At 43.0% G+C, this 24,988-nt stretch overlaps 1 protein-coding gene across 2 annotated transcripts in view; it reads right to left on the reverse strand.

The window, feature by feature from the left end:
- Positions 1-24,988, reverse strand: part of SYNE2 (spectrin repeat containing nuclear envelope protein 2) — a 294,996-nt gene that overhangs the window by 98,680 nt on the left and 171,328 nt on the right. For both annotated transcript variants that reach the window (XM_078383714.1, XM_078383713.1), the window contains exons 62-75: positions 24,663-24,737; positions 22,693-22,809; positions 19,082-19,321; positions 16,293-16,475; positions 14,723-14,851; positions 13,113-13,225; positions 12,513-12,648; positions 9,981-10,109; positions 8,751-8,903; positions 7,420-7,629; positions 5,886-5,987; positions 4,836-4,955; positions 3,973-4,173; positions 229-402 (exon numbers count right to left, since the gene is read on the reverse strand). In XM_078383714.1, the coding sequence (XP_078239840.1) occupies positions 229-402; positions 3,973-4,173; positions 4,836-4,955; positions 5,886-5,987; positions 7,420-7,629; positions 8,751-8,903; positions 9,981-10,109; positions 12,513-12,648; positions 13,113-13,225; positions 14,723-14,851; positions 16,293-16,475; positions 19,082-19,321; positions 22,693-22,809; positions 24,663-24,737 (2,082 nt within the window). The remainder of the gene's footprint in view (positions 1-228; positions 403-3,972; positions 4,174-4,835; positions 4,956-5,885; positions 5,988-7,419; positions 7,630-8,750; positions 8,904-9,980; positions 10,110-12,512; positions 12,649-13,112; positions 13,226-14,722; positions 14,852-16,292; positions 16,476-19,081; positions 19,322-22,692; positions 22,810-24,662; positions 24,738-24,988) is intronic.

Here is a 24,988-nt window from a genome sequence, read left to right on the forward strand (position 1 = left end):
GTGGAGTCTCCGGAAGGCGTCATTTGCCCTTTATACCTAAACTTTGCTTCGGACCATGTTTTAGGCCTCCAAAAGGCTTCCGCAGAAAAAAAATGAATAAAGATCTCCTGAAGGTGCAACTCCCCATTCTGATGGATGTCTGGGGAAGCACAGAGATGGTCCCAAAGGGAGAAACTTTGCTCACGCCGACTCGAGATGTATTCCCGACATTCCACCCTGCTTCCTTACCTGTAAGAGACTTTCCAAACGGGCTCCCTGTTGGACAGCCTGTTGCTCCAGGGAGCTGATATCCTCGGCTATGCCTTGGTAGGATTCCTTTCTCTTTTCTAAGACTGAAGGAGACACTTTTTGGGAACACATTTGCACAAGCCGTGCGTGAGTGCCGAGGTTACGGAAGAAGTTCTGTTTTCAGAAAGGGGAACAAAATCGTATTAAAGAGAGATCACAAGGAATTTTAAAAAGAACCATTCGCTTGCCTGACTTGGGGCTGCTTGACGTTGACTCTGGAATTCCCTAACTGGGGCTAAGGTAAAGGTAAAGGTTCCCCTTGACATTTTTAGTCAGTCGTGTCCGACTCTAGGGGGTGGTGCTTATCCCCGTTTCCAAGCCGTACAGCCAGCGTTTGTCCGAAGACAGTTTCTGTTGTCACGTGGCCAGCGCCGCTATACACAGAACGCTGTTTACCTTCCCACTGAGGTGGTACCTATTCATCTACTCGCATTTACATGCTTTCGAACTGCTAGGTTGGCGAGGAGCTGGGACAAAGCGACGGGAGCGCACTCCATCGCGTGGATTAGATCTTACAACTGCTGGTGTTCTGATCCTGCATCACACAAATGCTTCTGCAGTTTAGCCTGCAGCACCACCAACTCAATGCATGATCAAACGTTCAATAGTGCACACGACACACATTACTAGTGGTTTGAGTGCTTTCTCTTTCACTTTCTGGGTCCAAGAATAGGACTGATCAGGCGATGGGTCCAACTTTTTCAGCGCACAGACTGTATTTTCCCTTGGCTGGGGATAGGACAGGCATTGAGAGGAAGGAAGGCTGTGCATAGGTTTGTGCATATGCTCACCTGGACTCTAATGACGTCTTTGGCCACACACAAAGATCTAATCAAACTTGTAGTTGGGATCAGCATAAAATGAGTCATCTCCAAATTTTTAAAGGAAAAGAGTTTAGTTTTCTGGGTCCAATTATAATCACAGTTGGGAGGAGTGGCCTGTTGTTTGTCTACCGGTAACAATTTTCTGCATAACTTGTTTTGGTCTTAGACATCCTTCTATGTTTGCTTATTTATTATTTATTTATTAGGTTTCTATCCCACCCATCTAGACCAAAGGTCTACTCTGGGCGGTTGGATTCCTGTTTGACTTTTTCACATAAGTGCACACAGGTATATACATACAAATATATGTACACATGCACAGACACACTTAAAATTCACTGAGCCCATATACAAAAATAAAGAATTATGCTCCACAATATAACTTCCTTTGGATCCCAACTTAACACTTTGGCCAGTGCACTAAGCTATCCCCACCACCACCACCACCACTTAATGCCTCATACAAGGGCCACTTCCATATGTAACAAGTGCTACTTCTTCCATTCTGTCCATATGCTCGTATTTTGTACTTCAAAAATTACTGAAAATTACTTCTGGAAACAGAGATGACTAACTGCTTCTCTTAACTTAACATTCAAAAGAATTAAGAAGGAATCACTGATGTTTATGCAATTTTTCCGCTGGATAGTTTGTAAACATTAATCTTCATTAGCAGGACTGTATTTTATTTTGGCAAAGTACGAAATTACCATGTTTCCCCGAAAATAAGACAGGATCTTGTATTAATTTTTGCTCTAAAAAACACATTAGTGCTTATTTTCAGGGGATGTTTTATTTTACAGTCACGTCATCTTCTTCCAGTTGCTGCACAATGGTGGAAGGTGGGATTTCACTTCACTGGGGCTTATTTTTGGGGTAGGGCTTATATGACGAGCATCTTGAAATACCATACTAGGGCTTATTTTCAGGGAAACAGGGTACAGTTGTGGGTGGATTTTATGATTACCCCTAAACGTCATCTTTCTTTCCACCTCACTGAGAAATACCTTTGCTCATTTTTCGTGCCATTATGCTAAAAGCTTGGAGTGTGAAGTAAACATGGAAAAAAATTGACATAGCCATCATTCCCCTATTGATTGCTTTAGGACAAGTGCTTCATATGAATATCTAATCAATTTCAGTTCACATCCACAAGAATCACATCCACAAGAATCACATCCACAAGGGACCTGCTTAAAACTTTGCCCATTTGCTGTTGCGGAGCTGATACAGAGACAGACCTGCAACTGAGTCCCTCTGTCAAATTGTTACCTGCTCAATGACCCTAAATTGCAGGATTCCGGGAATATAGGATTCTGGGAGTTGTAGTGCAAAAAAAAAAAACTTTTCCAAGCCAAGACCAGGTGGCACTACAGCAGCTGGCATGGCTGAACTGAACAAATAATCCACAAACTCACTAGTAGCTATAGTAGTGTTCCTCTCTGCTCTCTCTCTTTTCCTACTTCCATCCTTGAATGTACAACATGGAGCATAATAACAAGACTAATCTGTTTTATAGGACTGTTGCAAGAATTACAGCTAGATAATTATGGGTTTGAACATTCAGCCTTGGAGGTGGAAACTTGGCCTGCAGAGTTAATTTCCCAGATACGCCTCCTGGGAGAAAAGCCAGGCTATGTGGCCTTGGGCCAGTTACATGGTGGTCCCGTAGCACCACAAGAGGAGGCATGGATGAATTGCTTTCAACTTCTTCCCACCTAAAGAACCCTGGGAAGTGGCACTTGAGTTGGAATCAACACGACGACCCATTATTATGATTGTTGATATATCTGAGGTCACCAGCCTGTCATGGTTAGAGTGCCCGTCAAAGACTGGGAAGTCATGGGTTAAAATCCCCAGGGCAGCCATGAACCACACCAGGTGACATTGTGCTGATGATCAACAGCCAGCCGACTCATCCGGTCCAGCAGGGGTGAACGGGGAAAACCACGTACACCACCTTGAATTCTTTGGAGAGACGGCAGAATCGATAGGTAATAAACACTTAAATAAATAAGGCGCTTTAATTCAAATGTTAAGAGTTCAAGAAAGACTGAATGACTTGAATATCTAGGAGGTTCATTGGAATAATGTGACTATGTCTTCTGAACTATAAGGAGAATAATCAAAGTGCTTTTAAAATACTCTGGTGTTTCTGTTTTGTTTGTTGCAATTCTGCACTTCCTTCGCTTTTGTATCTGAACCAAGAGCTCCCTTCCGGACCTCGCCACCCCATCACTGAAATATCTTTGTCCCTCCATGCACAGAAACGTGGAATGATTCTGATGCTGTCGTCTATCCCAAAGAATCTGTGAAGTGTTTGCTTATGAGCTGGCCTGAAATCTGTCTGAACGGGGCTCTGAAACTTAATCAGGGACTCCATAAATGGAACTTGGTGCACAGGAGAGAATGGGATTCTTCACACACACTGCGGTGCGGTGGTTAGACTGCTGGACATTTTAGTTCTAAGCTTTTTCTGCTAGGAATGAAGCTACTTAAAAAGGTAATTGTGAGGATATAATGTAGAATCAGTGGTTCCCCACCTTGGCTCAGGGTTTCTGGGAGTTGCAGCCCAAGAACACCTGCGTTACCCAAGATGGGGAACCACTGATGTAGATGAAGAGAACCTAGCATGCTAACTTGAACTCACCGGGAGAAGGGCAGGGTATTAATATTGCAAACAAACAAACAAACAAATAACCACCCTTAGTAGTGAATTTTGATTAATTTCATGCCGATTTTTGCAGTCTGGAGAAGTTAATGTTTTGGACTTCAAGAATCTCCAGCCAGCATGGAAATCCGTCAGTACCACCCGGAGGGGTGAATATCACAGCTCTAAAAATGATCAGAAAGCTGATACCTTATGATTTTGTAGAAGAACCTGCAAATTAGGTCGGCTAGTCGTTTTCAGTTCTGACACTTGATCAATTTTCTCTCGTCCAAGCTCTACGAGCTCAGAAAGTCCCTTCAGCAGAGCTTCATACTGTTGTTCTTCAATAAACGGAGAAGTTAGCTGCCTCTGCTTCACTCTGAGGATCTCCCAAAGGTCATCCAGAACATCCTGGAAATGAAACAAACATGATTAACAGGCTTCACTTGTAATTTATGACAGATGATCAACAACCAGACTTTGTTGAAAATTCAGCTTTGACTGATTCCATTTTTTAATACAGCAGCATGGTATAATTTTATTTATATAAAACATTATTAAAAACAAGCATAAGAATGCACGTGTTAAGTTTTTCTGTGTTAGTTTTGTATTTTCTTTGTGTGTGAATTTTATATTCTTTAAATAAACATTAAAAACTTTGCTGGCTGCTTTTCCTGAGTATTTGAACAAGAGGGCAGACTAGAGGAAAAAGATCCTCACCATGATATAAACGCACATGGTGTGGGCTTGCACCATTGCTAACGGTATAAACTGTTCGTAGCAAAAATGAACATACTGACCGCTCTTGTTGATTTTTAACATAAACTCAAATGAGTAAATTTGAACTAATTTTTCAAGTCAAGCTTTTCGACTGATGTTCCCCAGGTTTGCAAAGGATGCTTGCTTGAGTAACAGAGTCTTCTGCAGAAGTGAGAAAACCTCCTTATTTGCAGTATACTTCCCAGAATCCCCCACAGCAGCAGGTCACCTGCTATGTTGGTTGAGGAATTCTGGGAGATTGCTGATGAACGCACCCCCATCTAGATTGCATACTCTTTATACAACCTTTTTACCTCTAGTTTATCCACTTCGTGGATTAGGGCAGTAGGTAAATGTAGTCTTTCTCCACGATCTCTCAATTTAGCTGTCCGAGTCTCAAAGTTCTGTAGATCAAACTCATAAGCATCCACTTGCTAAACAAAAAGATGAAAATATTCAGACACAGAATACTCTTGTGAGGAGTGGTGTTAATTTTGGGGCAGCTGAGTACTCAAGACAGTTAGAAAGCTTCTGGAATTTTTGGCCTCTCTCCTTCTGCATAGTTCTGCCTGTGCAGTGGATGTGATGTCACCAACCCTGGCCAATTGTGGATAATTAAAAGTGTCCTTTTCAATTTCAGTGAAAAGGGTGGAACAACAGAAGAGTCAGATGGTTGTTGTAGGTTTTTCGGGCTGTTTGGCCACATTTCGAAGGTTTTTCGTCCTAACATTTCACCAGTCTCTGAGGCCAGCATCTTCAGAGGGCAGGAGTTACAACTCTGTCTGTGTTCTGGTGTAGGACAGTTGAGTATTTGTAGCTGTGGGATCACTTTTTTTGTCCTTTTCAGGAGATTGGGTGATTATGGTGTTTTTTTTTGTTATGGATGTATTGTACTGATCCCACAGCTACAAATACTCAGCTATCCTACACAGAACACATACAGAGTTCTAACTCCTGTCCTCTGAAGATAACGGCCGCAGAGCCCAGCGAAACATTAGGAAGAAAAACCTCTAGAACATGGCCAAACAGCCTGAAAAACCAACAACTTCCAGAAAACTCCTTGTTGTTTTTCATACTACAACTTGCAAGGTTTCCACCCCACACCTAATGAATGCGCAGGGAAATTCTAGGTGTTGTAATCAAGAAGGACATTTTCTATACTCCAATAGCGTATATTCTAGCAGTTGACATGAATCTTGACCTTTCTGGAAATGCAGCTCTCATAGCACCATTAAGCTGACAGGACAAAACAAAATTGCTACTACAATTTCGGACAAATAAAACACCCCAACAATAGAAATTATGTAAAATTGTCCAGTGCTGGACAACTGATTATGTTTTATGTTTGTATATCAGTTAATTACCTGGACTGCCTGGGAAATGCCGTGGCTGCTTGTTGCACTGAAAGACTGTTGCAGGGAGATTTTTTTCTCAATCAACTCATCATACAATTGCCTGATTTCATTCTGTGACAAGGACAGGGAAAAAAAGCCAAACGAGGTACATTATATAGAAGGAAGGGATAATTAAAGTGCACTTCTACTGGACTGATAATCAGCATCATTCTTTATGAACATACATATAAAGGGAGAGAGAGTGAGCGCTTTTTTTTTCATATACAGTGAATCACTTGCTCTTGCAAAACATAAAATAAAGATATTATCCAGTTTTGTAATCATAATTTGCTCCAGGCATGGGGCCATCAGCGAGATCAAGGATTAAATTATCATAAATTCTAGCTCAAATGTATGAAACGGTGTTCTTAGTTGGTTACAGTTGAGACAAACATTTCTGGAGGTAGGCACTGTGTGTGTGTTTTTGCTTAGTTGGAGAAGGATTAGTACCATCCATCAGACCAAGGCCGGCCCTACCATCAGGCAGAGGGAATTAGCTGCCTCTAACAGATAATATTTAGATATCCTGAAAAGACAGCAAGTCGCTATTATTAACTTAGTTACTACAGTATTATATTACACTCAGGGATAGAGAGAAGTGTTCATGAAGTTTTTGGACTCGTGCTAAAACAATGGCATACCCTTGAATATAACTTCTTGAACATTATTAGAGATGGGGGTATTCATATAAACATTATACAGTGGTAACGAGCGCACCACAGAATGACGAAATCGCATAGCGATGAGGTATTTGCGATTGAAAATGCGATCGCATACCAATGGTCCCTATGGGCAAAAATCGCTTTGCGATGATCGGTAAGCGTTTTGCTTACCGATATTCGCAAAGCGATGCCCGCGGATCAGCTGTTCGGCGGCTCCAAAATGGCCACCGGAAGCCCCAAAATGGCCGTGCGCAGCGTTTTCGCACCCTGCCCTCGCTTACCGAGGGCGTAAAAATGGTTGCCGGACCCTGGAAACATCGCTGAACGGTGAGTTTTTTGCCTATTTGGAACACATTAAACAATGTTTAATGCGTTCCAATGGGCTTCCCCGTTCCGTACAGCGATGTTTTCACATAGCGAGGGTTAATCCGGAACGGATTAACCTCGCTATGCGAGGCACCACTGTATTTCTCTAAACATTATACTTCTTAGTTTGGGTGGGTGTCAGGTATTTTTTTGCTTGTCTGTCTCAGACAAGCCAGTTTTGCATCACAGCCTTGTTCCACTCCATAAAATAGTGTAACCTTTATATAAGGAATGTGTCCAAGGAAATCCAGTTCATGTATGCCTAAATAAGATTTCCAAATTCAATGTGGGAAATAAAATCACAATGGTTGTGTGTTTTTTTCCTAAGATTCCCCCCCCCCCCAAAAAATGCTGGTGCTAAACAGGCTGATATGTTACGATTCGTGAGGGTAATGTAAAAAAGTTAAGTGTGTCACTTGTCAGGATAAGCTCAAACAATTAGTAGGGAATGAGATGCATATTTAGCTAGGTTGTACCTGATAATTACTGTAACCGTCCAGCTCAGCTTTCATAGAGTTGTTCCTGGAAGTAGCAGCTGCTTCTGTCACTTGAAGCCATGCCTGCAGATTTCTAAAGCACTGGGAGAATCTTTCAGGGTCACCACCAACAGAGGTGATGGACTTCAAAAGAGCATCCTTTTTGTCTCCAATATCTGCATGAAGCTTCTGAAGTTCTGCAGAGAGAGTCTGAAAGAGAAAGAAGGCAAACGAGGCAAGTAAGTAGATACCGTTTTGTAAAATATCTCAGAGCTGTAGAACCCACCCAAGATTCTTCTTAATCATCAAATGGTGTAGAATCATAACTATCTGAATAACTAATGTTCAATGTCTTCTTGAATTTCAGCTCCCTTTGCACATTAGTATTGCCCTTTTGGAACAGGGAGAGATGGGGAAAGATTTAAGACTGTAATCGGAAGCCTTAGCACAACAAACAGTTCTTCGCGGTATGAGCAAAAGGTACCACAGCAACAATGTGAACTTAATCATTTGCTCCCCATTCCAAATTTTAGTATTTTATGTTTTATGGGGCAAAGAATTTGGACTCACCTGTAAACTGTCCCTTGTGCTGACACCTGTGCTTAAGTACTGCCTCATTAAACTAAAGCGGGGAAAAATCAGCCTTTCAAAGGAAGGGGCAATTGCAGGGCCCTCATTTCTTCCAAGGCTTGCTTCCTACCAGATGATAGAGCATAACACCAGATTGGTGCAATGCAGTGGTTCACATCCTTTGGCTCTCCAGGTGTCTTAGAATGATAGAATAACTGAGTTGAAAAAAAGGGGGGGGTATAAGACCATGGAGTTCAACCCCTTGCTCAATGCAGGAATCCATATCAAAGCAAATCTTGTCCAATTTTCTCTCAAATGACTCCGGTACTGGAGCACTCGCCACCTTTGGAGGTCATTGATTCCATTCTCATACTGCTCTAACAGTAAAGAGGTTTTTTTTCCCCTGATAGCCTAAATATGGTTTCCTGTAGTTTGAGCCCATTATTATGTGCCCTCTACTCTGGGGTTTCTACTGCTAGAAGCTGCAAATGACATGGGCAAGGGGTTAGGAAACTCAACTTGTCTGAAAAAGCAAAGGTTAAGAACTACTTAAGCACAAAGTAGTATGGTGATGTAGGTCCAGGAATACCCAGCTTTGGTTCCCCAACTACTCTCCCATTTTTCCCGTTAGGGCTACAAACATAGTTTTCTCTCTCTCTCTCTCTCTAAGTAAACATGGCATTTTCAGCGACCACCTGATGTGCTTTGCTTTCATGCATACAGGTAGAAATGCACAGCTAGACATGAGCCACTGTACCTACCTCAAAAAGCAGCTGTTGTGTGCGAGCTTCTTCATTAGTGAGCACACAGGTACTTAACATCTGTTCCATGTTGTTTAGACAGCGGCTGATGGCCAGAAAGAGCTCAAAGAGTTTCTGTTCCAAATTCAATGAAACATCCCCTGTTACATTTTCCTAGAAGATAGAGAGAGATTGTTTCGAGTTACTGTACTTCTAAAGGTCATGCCAATTATATGGAAGTATCATAAAAACCAGTGCACCATATAAACAGGTGGGGAAAAATACTTAAGCTGGAACTATTTGAGTCCTCACTTCATACTTCTGCAGATTAGTGAATGAAGACTTGGACCTTGATTATCATTCATTAGGAACACAGGTAGCTGCCTTAAATGGAGGTAGACCATCTAGATCAATGGTTCCCAATCTTGGGTCTCCAGATGTTCCTGGATTAAAACTCTCATAAGCGTTCAACACTACTTGTGCTAACAAGGATTCCTGGGCACTGTAGTCCAAAAACATCTGGGGACTCAAGGGTGAGATCTAGATTGCATATACTGACTTGTAGGGAGCTTCCACAGTTTTAGGCAGGAGTCCTTCTTTGCCTTGCCTGGATATGTCAAGGAATGGTACCTCCTTTTCACCCACCTCCTTCAGCCAGTTCTACGGAGACTTTAATAACAGCCAAACTAGGGGTTTAGCATAAAGAGTTTATTTGAAGGCATGCAATGGCTTTATGCCCTGAGCAGTTGGAACGCTTATGAAGATTCCGTGACATTACGTCGACTCAGCCAACAAGCGCTAAGGTCTTTGCAGCCACCTGTGTGATACAATTTTAACTGTCCAAATCCATGAAATTTGTGTTTATGAACAGAAGAAGTTAGAAAAGAGATACATATTACAAATGGCCCCTGCAAGAGACATTGAAGTGTAAGAATAAGGTCTCTAGGGTGAGCTAATTTAGAGGAAGACAGCATTTCATGGCTATAACAGAGCAAGAATGGGAAGAACTTTTCTACATTTCCTGTGTTGAATGACCCTTTGAATATCTATATGCAGAACACAGCCAGTTTCCAGAGCTCACGTGGAGCGGCACAGCGCTGAGCACTGCTCCAAACTGAGAGGAATTTTGCATGTGCGTTCCTGTGATTGTGGGGGTTCCAGATGTTTCACCATGTCATGGCAGCATCTTGTCCACCACTCATGTAGGTCACTTATGTAACTCGGGGAGGGGGAGGAAATGGCATTTAATACCTGTATCTGAGCAGAGGCTTCTTGGCTTAGATTCTCAAGCTGCGCAGTGTACGTTTTCAGCTCTTCAACAGCTGGAGTGCTCACACTTAATGCACCGCCTTTGGGCAGAATATTTATTTTGGTAGCGATCTAACATTTGGAAAAGCAAAATGCATTTAGACAAATACTGTAGATTAAATTCACAGTGATGATACATAAGGACCTTTTCAAAAACGCAATAGTGACTACTATTTAGACCAATGAGATCGTGATTATGGTCTGGAAGCAGCAGGTTCTGTTCTTAGCAGCTGGCTTGAAATAAGCTGACAACTCTAAAGTCTGGCACCTCTTGCATCCACAAGATTTTTTATTTTTTGCTACACACAAATGGAACACATGTACATTCGGCTACAGGAATGGACTTGTTCAGGGGTATTGCTCCTTGCATTAGAAGCACAAAAGAAGACAACAGAAACACTGTCCGTTAGCTAGGTAAAATTACCTTGTTTGAACTACACTCTAAGAACACTCCCCATTTGGTAGGTAAAGGTAAAGGTTCCCCTTGACAATTTTTTGTCCAGTCGTGTTTGACTCTAGGGGGCGGTGCTCATCCCCGTTTCCAAGCCATAGAGCCAGCGTTTTTGTCCGAAGACAATCTTCCGTGGTCACATGGCCAGTGCGACTTAGACACGGAACGCTGTGACCTTCCCACCGAGGTGGTCCCTATTTATCTACTTGCATTTGCATGCTTTCGAACTGCTAGGTTGGCGGGAGCTGGGACAAGCGACGGGCGCTCACTCCGTCACGTGGATTCGATCTTACGACTGCTTGGTCTTCTGACCTTGCAGCACAGAGACTTCTGCGGTTTAGCCCGCAGCGCCACCACGTCTTTTGGTAATCCCCTCTCAAATACTTGGTGTTGCCTAGCAAGCAACGCTACACTCCAAGCCTGAAGGCAAAATGTCAGGCTGTGGTACTTTTCCGTTCCTTCCCGTCAGCATCAACCAAACGGCCAACAGGAAGTAACTTCAGTCAGTTGGACAGAATGTGGCACTTGGTGGCCACTGAGATGTTCCCCTGCATAGCTACTATTCTGCTTTTATAATGATGCATCTGAGGAAGTTGCAAAGATGTCCTGCCAAATAAAATATTATTGTCTTTAAGGTACCACGAGACTCTTGTTGTTTTCACAACGTGGTTTACTACAAAATACTTCTCAAAGAAGTATGAATAAATATTAATTAATTATTGAAGCAAGCAAGCAAACAAATAAACAAAAAAACCCAAAGCAAGTGAGATAACAACTCATGAAGAAAAAAAAATAATGAAATTAGAATCAGTTATACTTTCAGTTTAATCAAAATGTTCAGGTCTCAAAAGCAGGAAGGTAAAATGTATGAATGTCTCTTGCAAAGATATACCCCATGGCTCCTGAACACGGGCCATGTTGACGGGAGTTTATGGGAATCCAAACTACATGGGGGGGGGGGGAGTTGAGGAGACCCAAATTCAAATCTTAGCTAACATGAATGGCCTGAAGCCAAGTATTCCACTCAGAAAAGGGGAACCTCAAATCCATGGGGCTAAACCAGTTTATTGATACCCTGAATCTAGTCTCCTTTGACCTCAACCTGCAAAATGGAGATAACAACAGTGGCCAACTTCAGAAGACTACTACCTACAGATCAGAGCCAGGGAGTTTTTAAAAGATCAGAAAGCATCACGGCAGATAGATTACAGTGGTGCCTCGCATTACGATGTTAATTCGTTCCAGCGAAATCACTGTAGAACGAAAACGTCGTGAAGCGAAAATAAAAAAGCAATTGAAGCGCATTAAAACCTGGTTAATACGTTCCAATCGGCTAAGAACTCACAGTCTAGCGATGATCCTCCATAGGGGTGGCCATTTTCGGGTGCCTGTGCAGTGAAAAATGGCTCCTAAACACACCAGGGAACCATTTTGAACACCCGACAATCAGCTGTTTTGATTGTCGGGAAGCGAAAATCGGTTCCCGAAACAGGTAATCGATCATCGCGCAGCGAAATTCCCCCATTCAAAACGTCATTTTGTGATTGCTTTTGCGATCGTAAAAAAACACATCGTAATGCGGATTCGTCGTTAAATGCAGCGCCCGTCTTGTGAGGCACCATTGTATACATCACAGCTGCACCATGGCTTTTATCAAAGGTGGGGACGCCTCCCAGACCAGACATTGAATTCAACTTCAGGAAAAGTGAAAGTGAGGAGTTTTTTGTTTTGTTTTTAAAGCACCAACCCATTTCACCTTAAAGCTCTTATTGTCAAGAACTAAGGACTTAGGAGAGGCAATACACCTTTATGGAACAGAGAAAACTGTAAATGAAAACAGAACCCACATGGGTCTGATGTGTCATGGGGGAAAGGGTGCAACCCTCTGGGGCCGCACCCCATTCCAGGGCCTGAGGTAGCCATGGTCTCTTCAGGTCTCCTGAGGCTTCAATCTTTTCTTTGCAGTCCTTGCCCTCTGGAGTGAGGTGTTCCGCTCTGCCAAAAGGAAAGCATGCTGTACCAACCTGAGGCTTAGCCAACTGAAAGTGATGTGGATTCTTCTTGACCATCAGCTCTTCTTGCAAATATTGCCACTTGTCCCCTGTCTGATCCTTCAGAGTTAGACCAACGGGCTCTTTTCCTGGGACTGGCGTCTCACTACTGAATTTAACATCACACGGCCATTATTGGATAAGAAAAGAAGAAAAAAGTCAAAATGAGACAATGAAATTGATTGCAACACGGTCCAGTTTAATCAACTCACTTGGAGAGGATGTATCTGAAATCAAAGCTCTAACTGCACTGAAGAATCTGATCCCATATATATTTATATGGAGGTAAGCCTGACTAATCAGAAGGAAATAACATGGGGGCATCCCCTTTTTCTATGTTTTGTGCAAAAAAAAAGGCACAGTTGCAGCATAAAATTCTATGTATTCATGCATAAATTTTGTGATGAATGCAATGAAGAACAAAACAAGAGGACAGGATGTCTTATTGCCTCTCATGCACCACTACCACAATGATTGCTTTTTAAAAAATTAACCACCACCACCCAAAAAACCCCATAAGTTTGTTTTCATTTATTTACAACCATGCTTTGGAAATGTGCTGTTTCTTTGTACCTTGCTTGTAATTCTGAAACTGCACTGTCCCCATCCTGTGGCTCCATCTCCTCCATGTACATTTCAATGAAATCAACGAGATTGCTCTGTTCAGAGAGCTTGAACAGCAGCTCCTGCAAGTGAGGAACAAGAGCAGAACGACACCAATATGTAAGAAGCAGGAGTTCACCAGAAGAAGCATCACCCCATTATATCAGCAGGGATCAAGGCTGGACGTGAACTGGTTTAGTGGGCCGGAGTGCGTAGCTAAGGGGTTGTGGGTTCGAATCGGCACTGTTCCTCCTGGAAGAGCAGCCAGTCAAAATCTGGGACAGTATGGCTAATAGGCCGACATAACCTGCCATCCATGCGGCCTTGGGCAATCTATATGGTCCCAGGGCATCACCAGAAAGAGAAGCTGATAAACTACTTCTTACAATTGGAAAACACTGGGAGGGTTGCCATAAAATCAGAACTGATTTGATGGACAAAGCCAGAGAATTCCAGAAAAACATCTACTTCTGCTTCATTGACTACACAAAAGCCTTTGACTGTGTGGACCACAGCAAACTATGGCAAGTCCTTAAAGAAATGGGAGTGCCTGACCCTCTAATCTTAGTTAGGCTTCCATCAGTCTCGAGAGACTATGGGAACGTGCTCTGTATGGATGACTTGGAACAGCGTCTAGTGTGGCTGAGAAGGCCAATTCGAGAGTGACAATCCCTTCCATACCATCTTATCTATCTCCTGAGAAACCTATATGTGGGACAGGAAGCAACAGTTAGAACTGGATATGGAACAACTGATTGGTTCAAAATTGGGAAAGGAAGTATGACAAGGCTGGATGAATCCCAATATTAAAGCTAAAACAATAAGTATACAAATAGAAAAATGGAACAAACAAATACAACTCAGAGCAATGGTAAACATAAGTAATACTAAAGTCCCAGTCAGAGCAGTAATGCATAACAATCCATCTAAAAGTCACTCATGTAGCCAGTCAGGCATTCATTCACTGAGAGAAAGCCTTTCTGAAGAGGAAGGTATTTGCCCGCTTGCGGAAAGACAGCAAAGAGGGGCTGGGCTGGCCTCCTGTGGGAGGGAGTTCCAGAGTCTGGGAGCAGCCACAGAGAAGGCCTCTCTCCCATGTCCCCACCAAACACACCTGTGAGGGCAGTGAAATCGAGAGAAAGACCTCCCCTGATGCTCTTAACATCCGAGTTGGCTCATACTGAGGGACACAGTCTTTGAGACAATTTGGACCCAGGCCATTTAGGGCGTTATGGGTTAAAATCAGCACTTTGAATGGATGGGATATTTCGGAATGCATTGTTCAAGAAAAATAGTTTATCCCATCTCTGAGAAAGATTACTCACAAAAGCAGTTATTCCCAGCTTTGGGTCCCCAGAAATTCTGGCCAGCACACCTAGTGGTGAAGGCTTCTGGAAGTTTTAGTCCAAGAACATCTGGGGACCCAACGATGGGAACCACTGCACTAGAGGAACTTTGACTGATCTTTCAAACCTTTTCCAAAAAAAGTCTTCCCTTTCATATCATCTCACCCTTGTTGGCAGAAAAATAACCAGCCGAATCCTCCTGCCATGTGACGAAGGGGCAACGAGAGAAATTACCTGCTGATGCTGCAAACTGTTGGGCCTGTTGGGCAGAGGCCTGCCGGAGGTTAGACGTGGAAGTATGCCTGAGAGGTCAAAATAAAGAGGTTGTGGGAGTTTCTCAAATATCTTCTCCTCAGGGATCAGCTGTAAAAGACAAAGGAGGCATTTAGTATTCAACGATTCTATGAATGCTTGCAGTATTCACAGAATTACAGAACAGAATCACAGAATCATGATGTTGGGAACGGCCTACGAGGCCACTGAGTCCAACACCCTTCTCAGTATAGGAATCCATGTCAAAGCAGATCTGACAGGTGGTTGTCTAAATTTCTCTTGAACGCCTCCAGTGTTGGAGCACTCACCACTTCTCGGGGTAACTGGTTCCACTGTCGTACTGCTCTAACAGTTAGGACATTTCTCCTGATATTCAACCAAAATCTGGCTTCCTGTAACTTCAGCCCACTGTTGTGTGTCCTGCACTCAATCTAGGGAGCGCCCTGTAACCCACCATAGTAGCCTTGTGGGCATTCGCCGTCAACTGTTAAAGCTCAGTAAGCTGGGCGCTCAAATCCCCACATTCTCCTTGGTAGCTGATGAGGTTATTTGTGTCAACCATTTGTGCAGCCTTGGGCAGTCCCAGAGTACCACCAAAGGAAGGGAATGGCAAACCACTTCTGAGTACTCTATACTAGAAAACCTTGGGAGGGGCACCATACGTTGGTATCAACTTCATAGGATTTAAAACTGATTATGAGTTCTACCCTTTGCAGACAATGTAGAAATATTCCAGTTTCATGGCTAGTCTATGCTAGTTATTTATCCACCCCTCCCCTCAAATGTGCCCGCCTATATGTACAGACAGTATCTCTTTATCTATTGGCTTCAAGAACTTCCAAAACACTATTGATCTCTTCATTAAGAAGTTTGCCACTACGGTTTTTTTGTGAATTATTGTTCTTACTATGAAAAAGTTACCAGCCACACGACCACCGCCCTGTAGTCTATAAGAGCAGTCCCCAACCTTTTTAGCCCCTCGGACCAGCTGAGGAAGGCGGGGTGCCCCCTACGCTCATGCGCATGTGTGAAGGAGCACACATGTGCTCTCGCACACACACAAGTGCACTTGTGCACAAAGGACAGGGGTGCATACATGCTCGTGCGCATGCAGAAAGGGTGGCGCGGTGCTCAGGGGGCACTCGTGCACATGCACAAAGGGGTGGGGCCACTCACGTGGGCGCAGGAGCAAACAGGCTGTGCAGGGGAGTGCATGTGGGGGTGGGGGGGAGGTCTGTCTCCACAGCCTGGCCTGACTCAGGCCACAGACCGGCACCGGGCTGCGGACCAGGGCTTCAAGACCTCTGGTCTATAATGTACCTGTAGAGCACAGCAGCCCCCGTATAGGCACCTCAAGGCAGGCAGCTATAGAGCCCCAAGCATCAGGCCTGAGGGCAAAGTGCTAGCATCCCAATTCATTTGTTTCCATCTCTGACTTTTACACAACAAACACGGGACACAATTAATGTGGGTCCACTTTCTACAAAGGCTCTCAGAGAAGCTTAGAAGCTTTGCCATGGCTCTGTTTTACCTGTTCCTCCACATGCTTGTCCTGGAGCATGGCCTGGACCCTTTCCAGGTTGCCCTTCACATCTTTAAGTTTCTGGGAAAGGTTCTCGGCTTCTTGCTGGAAGCCTGGGCGGTTGCTGGCAGGCCTGCCTTTGCAATCCTCCAATAGACGGGCCACTTTCTGTTCAATCTCTGACAGCATTACCTGGGGAAGTCAAGCAGTTAATCATTCATTTCTTCATGGCCTCAAAGCCTGTTTACCAAAGAGGCCGTAGGTAAGGACAGAGGTTGGAAACCGGAGGATCAACCTATTTTTACCCCTTTCCATCTGTTTTTAGTGATAGGAAACGTTGGACAAATCGCTAGACATAGGTGGCCGTTAAGAGGACAAAGATAAGAAGCAGGCAAACACATTGATTTTTATGTTGTACACTCTGTCTGTGATTTTGATGATCTCCATAATTTTTAGAGCATAAATGCGCAGAAAATAGATCAAGGTCCGCTGGCAGATCAGTGGTTAATTTGCATTTTAATGGCAATGATTTCCAGTGCCTACAAATGTTTGCTACCACCCTAATTCCTGCCTGCCTCCTTACCAGTAACATATATGTAACTGGTGGCTAGCTTGCTTCTGTGGGTGCTTGTGTGAGTTTACCTGTCTGGCTGGCTTGTGAGACAGAAAAGGAACAATTTTGGGGTGGGGTGGGGGAAGAGATTATCTACTTTTGCCCCTAGCTCTATCCATCACTGGCTGCTCCTTCTGTCCCAGACGAGTTAGACCTTTGGTCAAGTTTCAGGACAGCTCTTCTCCTGCAAGCCAGAAAGCACAGAACATGGACTCCAGAGATCTGGGTTCAAGTGGTCATTGAGTCACAAAACTCACAAAGAGATGGACTAACCACTGTCTCTCGGTTGAGTCTACCACATGGGTGATAGTGTGGGTAAACAGGAGGAGAGCCACATGCGATGCCCTCAAGCTCGCTGAAGGAAAGATAGGATTAAAAACGTAACAAATAATTAAATAAATAAATATTTGCCCAAGGAAAAGCTTTCTTATATATATATATATTGTTTGAGACTGCTGTTAAGTTTCAGATTTTCACTCTAATGGGCCAGTCCAGTCAATGTATACAAAACGTTATCAATGTACATAAGAGTTTATTGATGCATACTATACCATACAGAGTAATGTAACCCAATCCCTGTCCTGAGAAGCTTCCAATGTAAATATTGACATTATAGGAGGTGCCAGAAAAAAAAAGGTAGGGTGGAGGATCGGTAGAGGAAGGAAGGGAGGAAGCTCTGTGGCCATGGTAACAGGTGGAGGGTGGTGACACATTTTAAGAAAGGCGTTGATGAACCAGAGTATGTGCTGTAGGCCAGCAACCGGATCAGTTAAGGGATCTGGAAATCAAACAAGGAATGATAAGAGTTGGTTACAACTCTGAGAACAGAAGGCAACTCACACGAGCCCAGCCGACGTCTGAGAGAAAACGTGTAGAAGAGAAAACAGATTTGTTCTCTGGAGGGCAGAAGTTATGAGCACAAAATATGGGGAAACAGTTTTAGGTTAAACATTAGGAAATCCTAGGAAAACCAGTTTGACTGTGGGCCTGTCTCCCTCAAGAGGTGGTGGGCTCTTCATCACCAGATATTTGAGTAGAGGCCAGATTGCCATCTATCAGGGATCTTGTAAATTCTGCACTGACCAAGGGATAGACTGCATGATCTAACACTCTGGACATTAAGTTGACTTTTGTTAGGTTGAAATGTTTTGCTGTTCATCCAAGTAGCTTCTTCTGTCTGAGGAGCGTTGGTAGGAATCCCTTGATACAGTGGTGCCTCGCAAGACAAATGCCTCGCAGGACAAAAAACTTGCAAGACAAATGGTTTTGGCAATGGGGTTGATGACTCACAAGACAAATGTTCCTATGCCCATGCTTCACAAGATAAATGTTTTCCGTTTCTTTGTTCCTGCCTCATGTTTGCTGGTTTTTAAATGTTTTTCTATGATGTTTAAAAAGTTAAAGTTTTTTTATTGAAAATTTTCAAATTATCTGCACAATATGTATGGCTTTAAAGAGCACTTAATAAACCCTTTGTAAATCAAATTTGACTTTGTTCTGACTTTTTTTTGCCCATGGGAACGCATTAATTAGATTTCAATGCATTCCTATGGGAAAACACATTTCGCAAGATGACTTTTTTGCAAGATAACAAAGGAATGGGGTTGGTGGGAGACAGCTCTGCTTGATGCTGATGCCAGCACTGCTACTTACAGCTCTGCCTGAAAAGATTAGGTTGGTGGGTGCCGAAGGCAGGGCTTTCTCTGTGGTGGGACCTCTAAAGTCAAGCAGAGTATCTGTTGTCCAAACTATATACTCTATGGTCGTTTTTTTGGAAACTGTTTTTTTTAAATGGTTTAAATCTGTTTTAAGGAATGATTTTCTCTATCTTATTGCACATTATTTTGGGAACCCTGGGCAGAAAAGTGATTAGTAATTACTAATTAATAAATAAAGAAAATTACTAATTAATAAATAAAGAAAATAAATAACTTTCAGCAGCCAGCTGGGTTTAGCAGTTGAGAGCCAAATCAAGAACATGGGGGAAACAACCTTTATCTCTTATGGACCTGATATTAAATTTAGGTTACTATTGCCTGTTCACTGCAGCAGTGTTGTAAAGGAGAATCAGCAGCAACAGCAGCAATCCCAGAAGATGTTTTATGCAGATGTACAAAAAAGAGTGAGGAAAAGGGACTGATTTGTGAAATAATGACGGTTGTGAATTTTGGCCAGTTCAGCTTACCTGGCAGGCCACGAGGTGCTGTTCCACTGTCTGTTGCATTTGGCGAGTCTGGGCTTCTGACCCCAGGGACTCCTTGGCCCGATCTAGCCACTGCTCCAGCTCAGCAATTTGTGCCTGGCACACATGCAGGACCTGAGCAGGCTCAGAGTCAGGCCTGCCAGCGTCCACCGCTTCTTTGGATTCTCCTGGTATACTCCCTAAATAGTCTGCAGTGTTTGTGCCTCCAGTGGACGGTTTGCCCTGAGAGAAAGAAGAAAAAAATTTACTAGGTGATCTATGATCCACAAGAACAGGTAACTGAAAAAGCGGCAAGACTGTCTTCTTAGCGGGTGGATTAGCAAGCGAGGAAAAGAAAGGAAAAGTAAGTCCAACGGCCCCAGGCACGTGACCGGGTGCAACAGGTTTCTTAGCAGCCGATCTGCATTTACCCAGGTAAGTCCTGAGCACACAGGAAGTCAGCTGAGTCAGAGAGTTCATTCCATGGCTTTTCCCTGAGCGACACACAGAGGCGTTTTTCTGGTACTTTGGATTCCAGGTATTACATTTCAAAACTGTACCCCGCAGGTCACTGCAAAATATTTATTTGCTGTATCTCGGTTTGTGGTTGGTCAGAATTTAGGCTAAAATTTAGACTACAAGTAAAAAAAGCAATCAAAATCTTACAGCCCTGTGCAGGTCTTGCAAACTCAAAGTCATGGTTTACTAGTTAGTTCTAATTGCACTAATTGGCTTATTGTTTTTTTGTGTTCCCTGTTTGAACCGTCATCCCTGACAGTTGTTGGCTCTGGCTTACTGTAGACGTACAGGTAGTTCCATGATAGCTACTTAAAGAACTGCTGGATAGCTCAGTGGTTTAGGTTTCTGGCTGCAGAACTGGAGGTTGGAAGTTCGATTCCTCACTTTGCCTCCTTGACATGGGCTGGACTTAATGATCCAGAGGGTCCACTCTAGCTCTGCAATTCTAAGATGATGATGCAGCAGGAGAATTTAGTTTGCTATTATGCTCTCTCTCTCTCTCTCTTCTGGTTCTTTTCAACAGCCCTATTTATCTAGCCATCTAATGAATTTAAAATGGATATATATTCGATGTCACATGTGGAAACTGACCCAAAAAAGGGGCCTTGGAGTTATTATAGAATGAAGCTATATAGTGAATCCAGATAGCCACTTCTCCAGCTTTCGGTCCATACATTGCTCAGGAAAGTGTCAAAAGAACTTCTTGTGTGATATAGCTAGACCGATTCAAGAGGTGTCCTATTGCCTTCCCTAACTGGGCGCCCTCCTACCTGGTAGACAAGAAGTCCCACACACACACACAGATACCCCATCCAGCCACCATGACTAATGGGTCATGTCGGTTGGCTGGAGAATTCTTAAGTGACAGTCCCCCAAAAAGTAACTGCTCTAAGCTCTGGTCTACGACTTTCCAGCGGTCTTAAGATAGGGGTCTTTCCCAGTAGTTGCTAGAGATGTTGGAGATTCAACCTGGAATACTCTGTATGTTTACAAGCCAGAACGTGGAAGTAACAAGTTACAAATGATATGGTTATCTATAGGTAGTTTCTGATGTGATACCAAAGTTGCATTTCAAATTTGTGTAACAAACAAAAATAAAGTTACTTTGCTGGTATAATGAGTAACATTTTTTAGCTATTTTTTGAAGGCATATTTAGAAGTACTTCACCAGAGCTTTTTCATGGCTTTTTATGCCACTCTCTTACCAACCCTACATTCTTTCATTCCTACAGCCACAAATAAGATAACAAAAAAAGTAGCAAGCAGCGCAACAGATAGGAAATTACTTTTTTCAGCACTATAATGAGTAATGGGGATGAGTCATTCTTAATATACTTGTATCACCCAATCTAGCCAGGAGGGGCGACTGAGGAGCCTAACGCCAAGGAAAAAACAAGGCACCGGGCCTTCTCTGGAACACGCTCCCCGAGATTCATCTGGCCCCCTCACTAGGCATTTTCAAAACCCAACTCAAGACCTAGTTATATAGACAGGCCTTCCCCCCGGTCACTACGTAATTCTCTTTCTTTATTTTTATCTATTCTGTTTTTGCATTAATGTTGGCATCTGTTATTTTATATTAACTATTTTTATTACGTGTTTTGTGAGCCGCCTAGAGTAGACTATGTCTAAATGGGCGGCATATAAGCTCAATAAATAAATAAATAAAAATAAATAAATACTGTGATGAGAGAAAAAAAGTCTAATTTACTTTTAAAATGTAAGGTTCTGTGCTCTAATATGAACACCAAGGATGAAATTCCGTTTCATAAACTTTTTGGGGGAGGAGCTTCATTCCAGTGGTGGGAGGGGTATGGTCAAAAGGACCAGCACATTTTATCATAAATCTCTTACTGCCAGAAACAAAACTTTCAGTGGGACATTTCAACCCTTTTCAAATGGGGAAAAATCTGTACAAAACCTGAGAAACCATGAAACAATGGAATTGTGGGATAGAAACTATAACCAACAAAGCAACACCAGGAAGGACATACAACAATGGGCTCAAGCTACAGGAAGCCAGAGGTAGGTTGAATATAAGGAAAAACTTCCTAACTGTTAGAGCAGTATGACAATGAAACCAATATCCTTGGGTGCTTCAACACTGGAGGCATTCAAGAGACATTTAGACAGCCACCTGGCAGATATCCTTTGATTTATTCCTGCTTAGAGCAGGGATTGGATTCGATGGCCTTATAAGACTGGATTGAGTCCTGACTCCTGCGCCTAAGGTTCCTCACTGTCTACACATCACTGTTGCACAGGCTCTGTCTCATTCAACTTTCCTCAAACTTTCCCCTTTCAGATATGCCAGGCTATCATTCCCATGGTTTATATCGGTGTCATAGTGATTGGGCAGCTAAAAATATAAATAAAAATGCTGTGAGTGCCTGTTTGAATTTAAGAATGAATGAATGAATGAACTGATGCTAACTGGAGATGATGGAAACTGTAGTCCAACATATCTGGAGTACACCAGCTTGGGAAATACACTGGTACTTCAATTTACGGACTTAATCCGTATTGGAACGGCGTTCGTACGTTGAAAAGTTCGTAAGTCGAGGCAAAACTTTCCATAGGAATGCATTGAAAACCATTTAATCCATTTCAGCTGCTTTCCGTTCATATGTCGAGGTGCTGTTCGCAGGTAGAGGCATTCGTTCCCTTAGGAACTAATGCAAAGCTGGTTAATCTGTACTCTACCACTCGGGGGAGAATTTTTTTAGATTTTTTTCTTCTTTTGACCTAAGATGAACTTAGGTCAAAAAAAGGGCAGGAAATATGTGGTTTTTTTTTCTTCGTTTGTACGTCAAGGCTCCGTTCGCAAGTCGAAGCAACATTTTGCAAACGGAGCCGTTCGTAACTCGAAATGTTCGCAAGTGGAGACGTTTGTAAGTCGAGGTACCACTGTAGAGCTTTAATTCTTCAGTTCCATGAGCAGCGCACAATACAACCCACCTCACCTGGTAAATAATGCAATGTAACATGCATTACTTTCCTTTCATTGGGATCCTCTAAGCGTAAGTAATCTGACCACAACATTTTAAACAAGGCAGTAGTAGCAATGTGATCATTTTAACAATTAGTTCACCTACCCCACTCTTCCTGCTGAGAGATAGTACCTCATCACTTTCTGCATTCTGGATTAACAAGCAAGGGCTGTGAGAGTCAGTTGTATCATGCACAGCCTCTGGTTCACCAGCACCCATCTCCTGTAAAGCGAAGAGGAGGCAAAGAAAAATATTCCTTCAGTGATGTCTCTTCTTGTTATAAATAAGAAGAAATACAGCCCTTGTAAGTAAATGCAACCCTTCCAGTTCTGACAAACAATCTTGTGGCACCTTAAACAGTAGCAAGTTTTATTTGAGGCAAGCTTTTGTGAATTGAGCTGGCTGGATAGCTCAGTGAGTTAGCATTCTGGCTGTGGATCCAGTGGTTGGGAGTTCGATTCCCTGCTGTGCCTCCAAAGAGCCATCCTGTTTGGCCTTGGGAAAACTGCCTGACGGCACTGTTTTATTTGTGAGCTGCAGCCCACTTTGGGAGAAATGATAATAATAATAATATTGCGCATGAACTCACAATGTTGTGAGTGTTAGCATTTCATTTTCGTTTCTTCTCATTTAAATGATTTATACCCTGCCTTTCTCTGGAATAGGAAGCAAGGCAGCATAACATCATCATCCAAGGGTTCTGGAATGGCCAGAGAAGGTCACCAAAATCCCCCGCCCCATGGCAGAAGGTGGTCACTGGGACACATTTTGTGACCTGTGCTTTAAGGCTTGCAGCTCAGGACTTCTGAGTGTCCAAATGACTACGGCTAGAATCCTACTGAAGCTGCATAAGGTTTGTATAACCTGTTGTGGCCAAGTCTAGCTAACTGATGAAGTTCTTGGTCATGTCTCAATTGTATGCCAGGTCACCTGCTCGCTGATGCAACTGAAATGCCCCCTAGGTAAAGGTAAATGTTCCCCTTGACATTTAGTCCAGTCGTGTCTGACTCTAGGGCGTGGTGCTCATCCCCGTCTCCAAGCTGTAGAGCCAGTGTTTGTCCAAAGAGTTTCCATGGTCACGTGGCCAGCACAACTAGACACGGAATGCCATTACCTTCCCACCGAGGTGGTACCTATTTATCTACTTGTATTTGCATGCTTTTGAACTGCTCGGTTGGCAGGAGCTAGGACAAGCAACGGGAGCTCACTCCATTGCATGGATTCGATCTTACGACTGCTGGTCTTCTGACCTTGCAGCTCAGAGGGTTCTGCGGTTTAACCCACAGCGCCACCACATCCCTGTTGAAACACCCCCTAACAGCTGAACAAATAGCTACAAGTAGTTGAAGAAAGTTATGCTGACCTCAAATGGACATCAGCAGGATTCTGGGCATCGTTTGTCTCTTTGAACAGCCCAGTTTCATCAAGAAGCTAAAATTACTACAAAGCCCCACTAAGGGAATTCTACACTAGTAGGAGTTTTCCACCCGATGTACTAACAGTGACATGGCCATTAAGTGCCAGGAAGATTGTGTGTGATTTCTTGCATGGAAATATTATTCAGGAACTCGAGAGGTGTACATAGTTTTCTATATAGAAATGACACCTAGAAATTGTATCAGACGTGTACTGAAGCTCAGATTACCTGCATCTCACTTTTCTTTGGCAGAATAATGGGATTAAGGCTGTGTTGAAGACTGGTTTATGCAATATTCCCCCCCTAAAAACCCCCAAACCTTTTAAATGTTCCTTTCCCATCTTTTCTTCCCCACCTTTGCCACCTTGTTCCCTAGGTATCAAACCCCTAATAAGCTGCTACGGATTCCTCCCCTCATTCCCCATCTTGAGCTTGGCAGCTGATACGACAGGTTTATAAGAAAGTGGGAATTAAAATCCACTTTACAGGCAGACGTTTAGTAGGATCTGTGCTACTTATCCCCAAAGTTATTCAATACAATTCGGCACATGTCATAACTCTCACAATGTCCATACCTACTGTGAAGAATTTGTCACTGGCAATTTCACAGTACATTCAATCTTATGATCTTAGTCCCCATAAACTGCGTTATACTTACTTGATTTTGGAACAAACTGTCTTCAGCTTCTTCAACCAAGGAAGGCAGAAGAGACATTGACCCTTGCCTTCTCACCTACAAAACGTATAGAGAAATATAGCTCAGTTATTTGTAGCAGTAAAAAATTATGCAGTGTGTCTCTTAAAGTTCAATGTTCCATTTGGGGCTCATAAATCCTACATAACCATTTATTGAGAGGATTTCTTTGCTCGTTATCTAAAAAAAGACCAAATGAAAACCTTTTTTTATTCTCCCATATTTTTCTGGCCCTCTGGTTTATCTTGCTTATATTATTTTTTAAGGGTAAAGGTAAAGGTTCCCCTTGA

Source organism: Pogona vitticeps, chromosome 1, assembly GCF_051106095.1.
Source record: "Pogona vitticeps strain Pit_001003342236 chromosome 1, PviZW2.1, whole genome shotgun sequence".
Taxonomy (NCBI): Eukaryota; Metazoa; Chordata; class Lepidosauria; order Squamata; family Agamidae; genus Pogona; species Pogona vitticeps.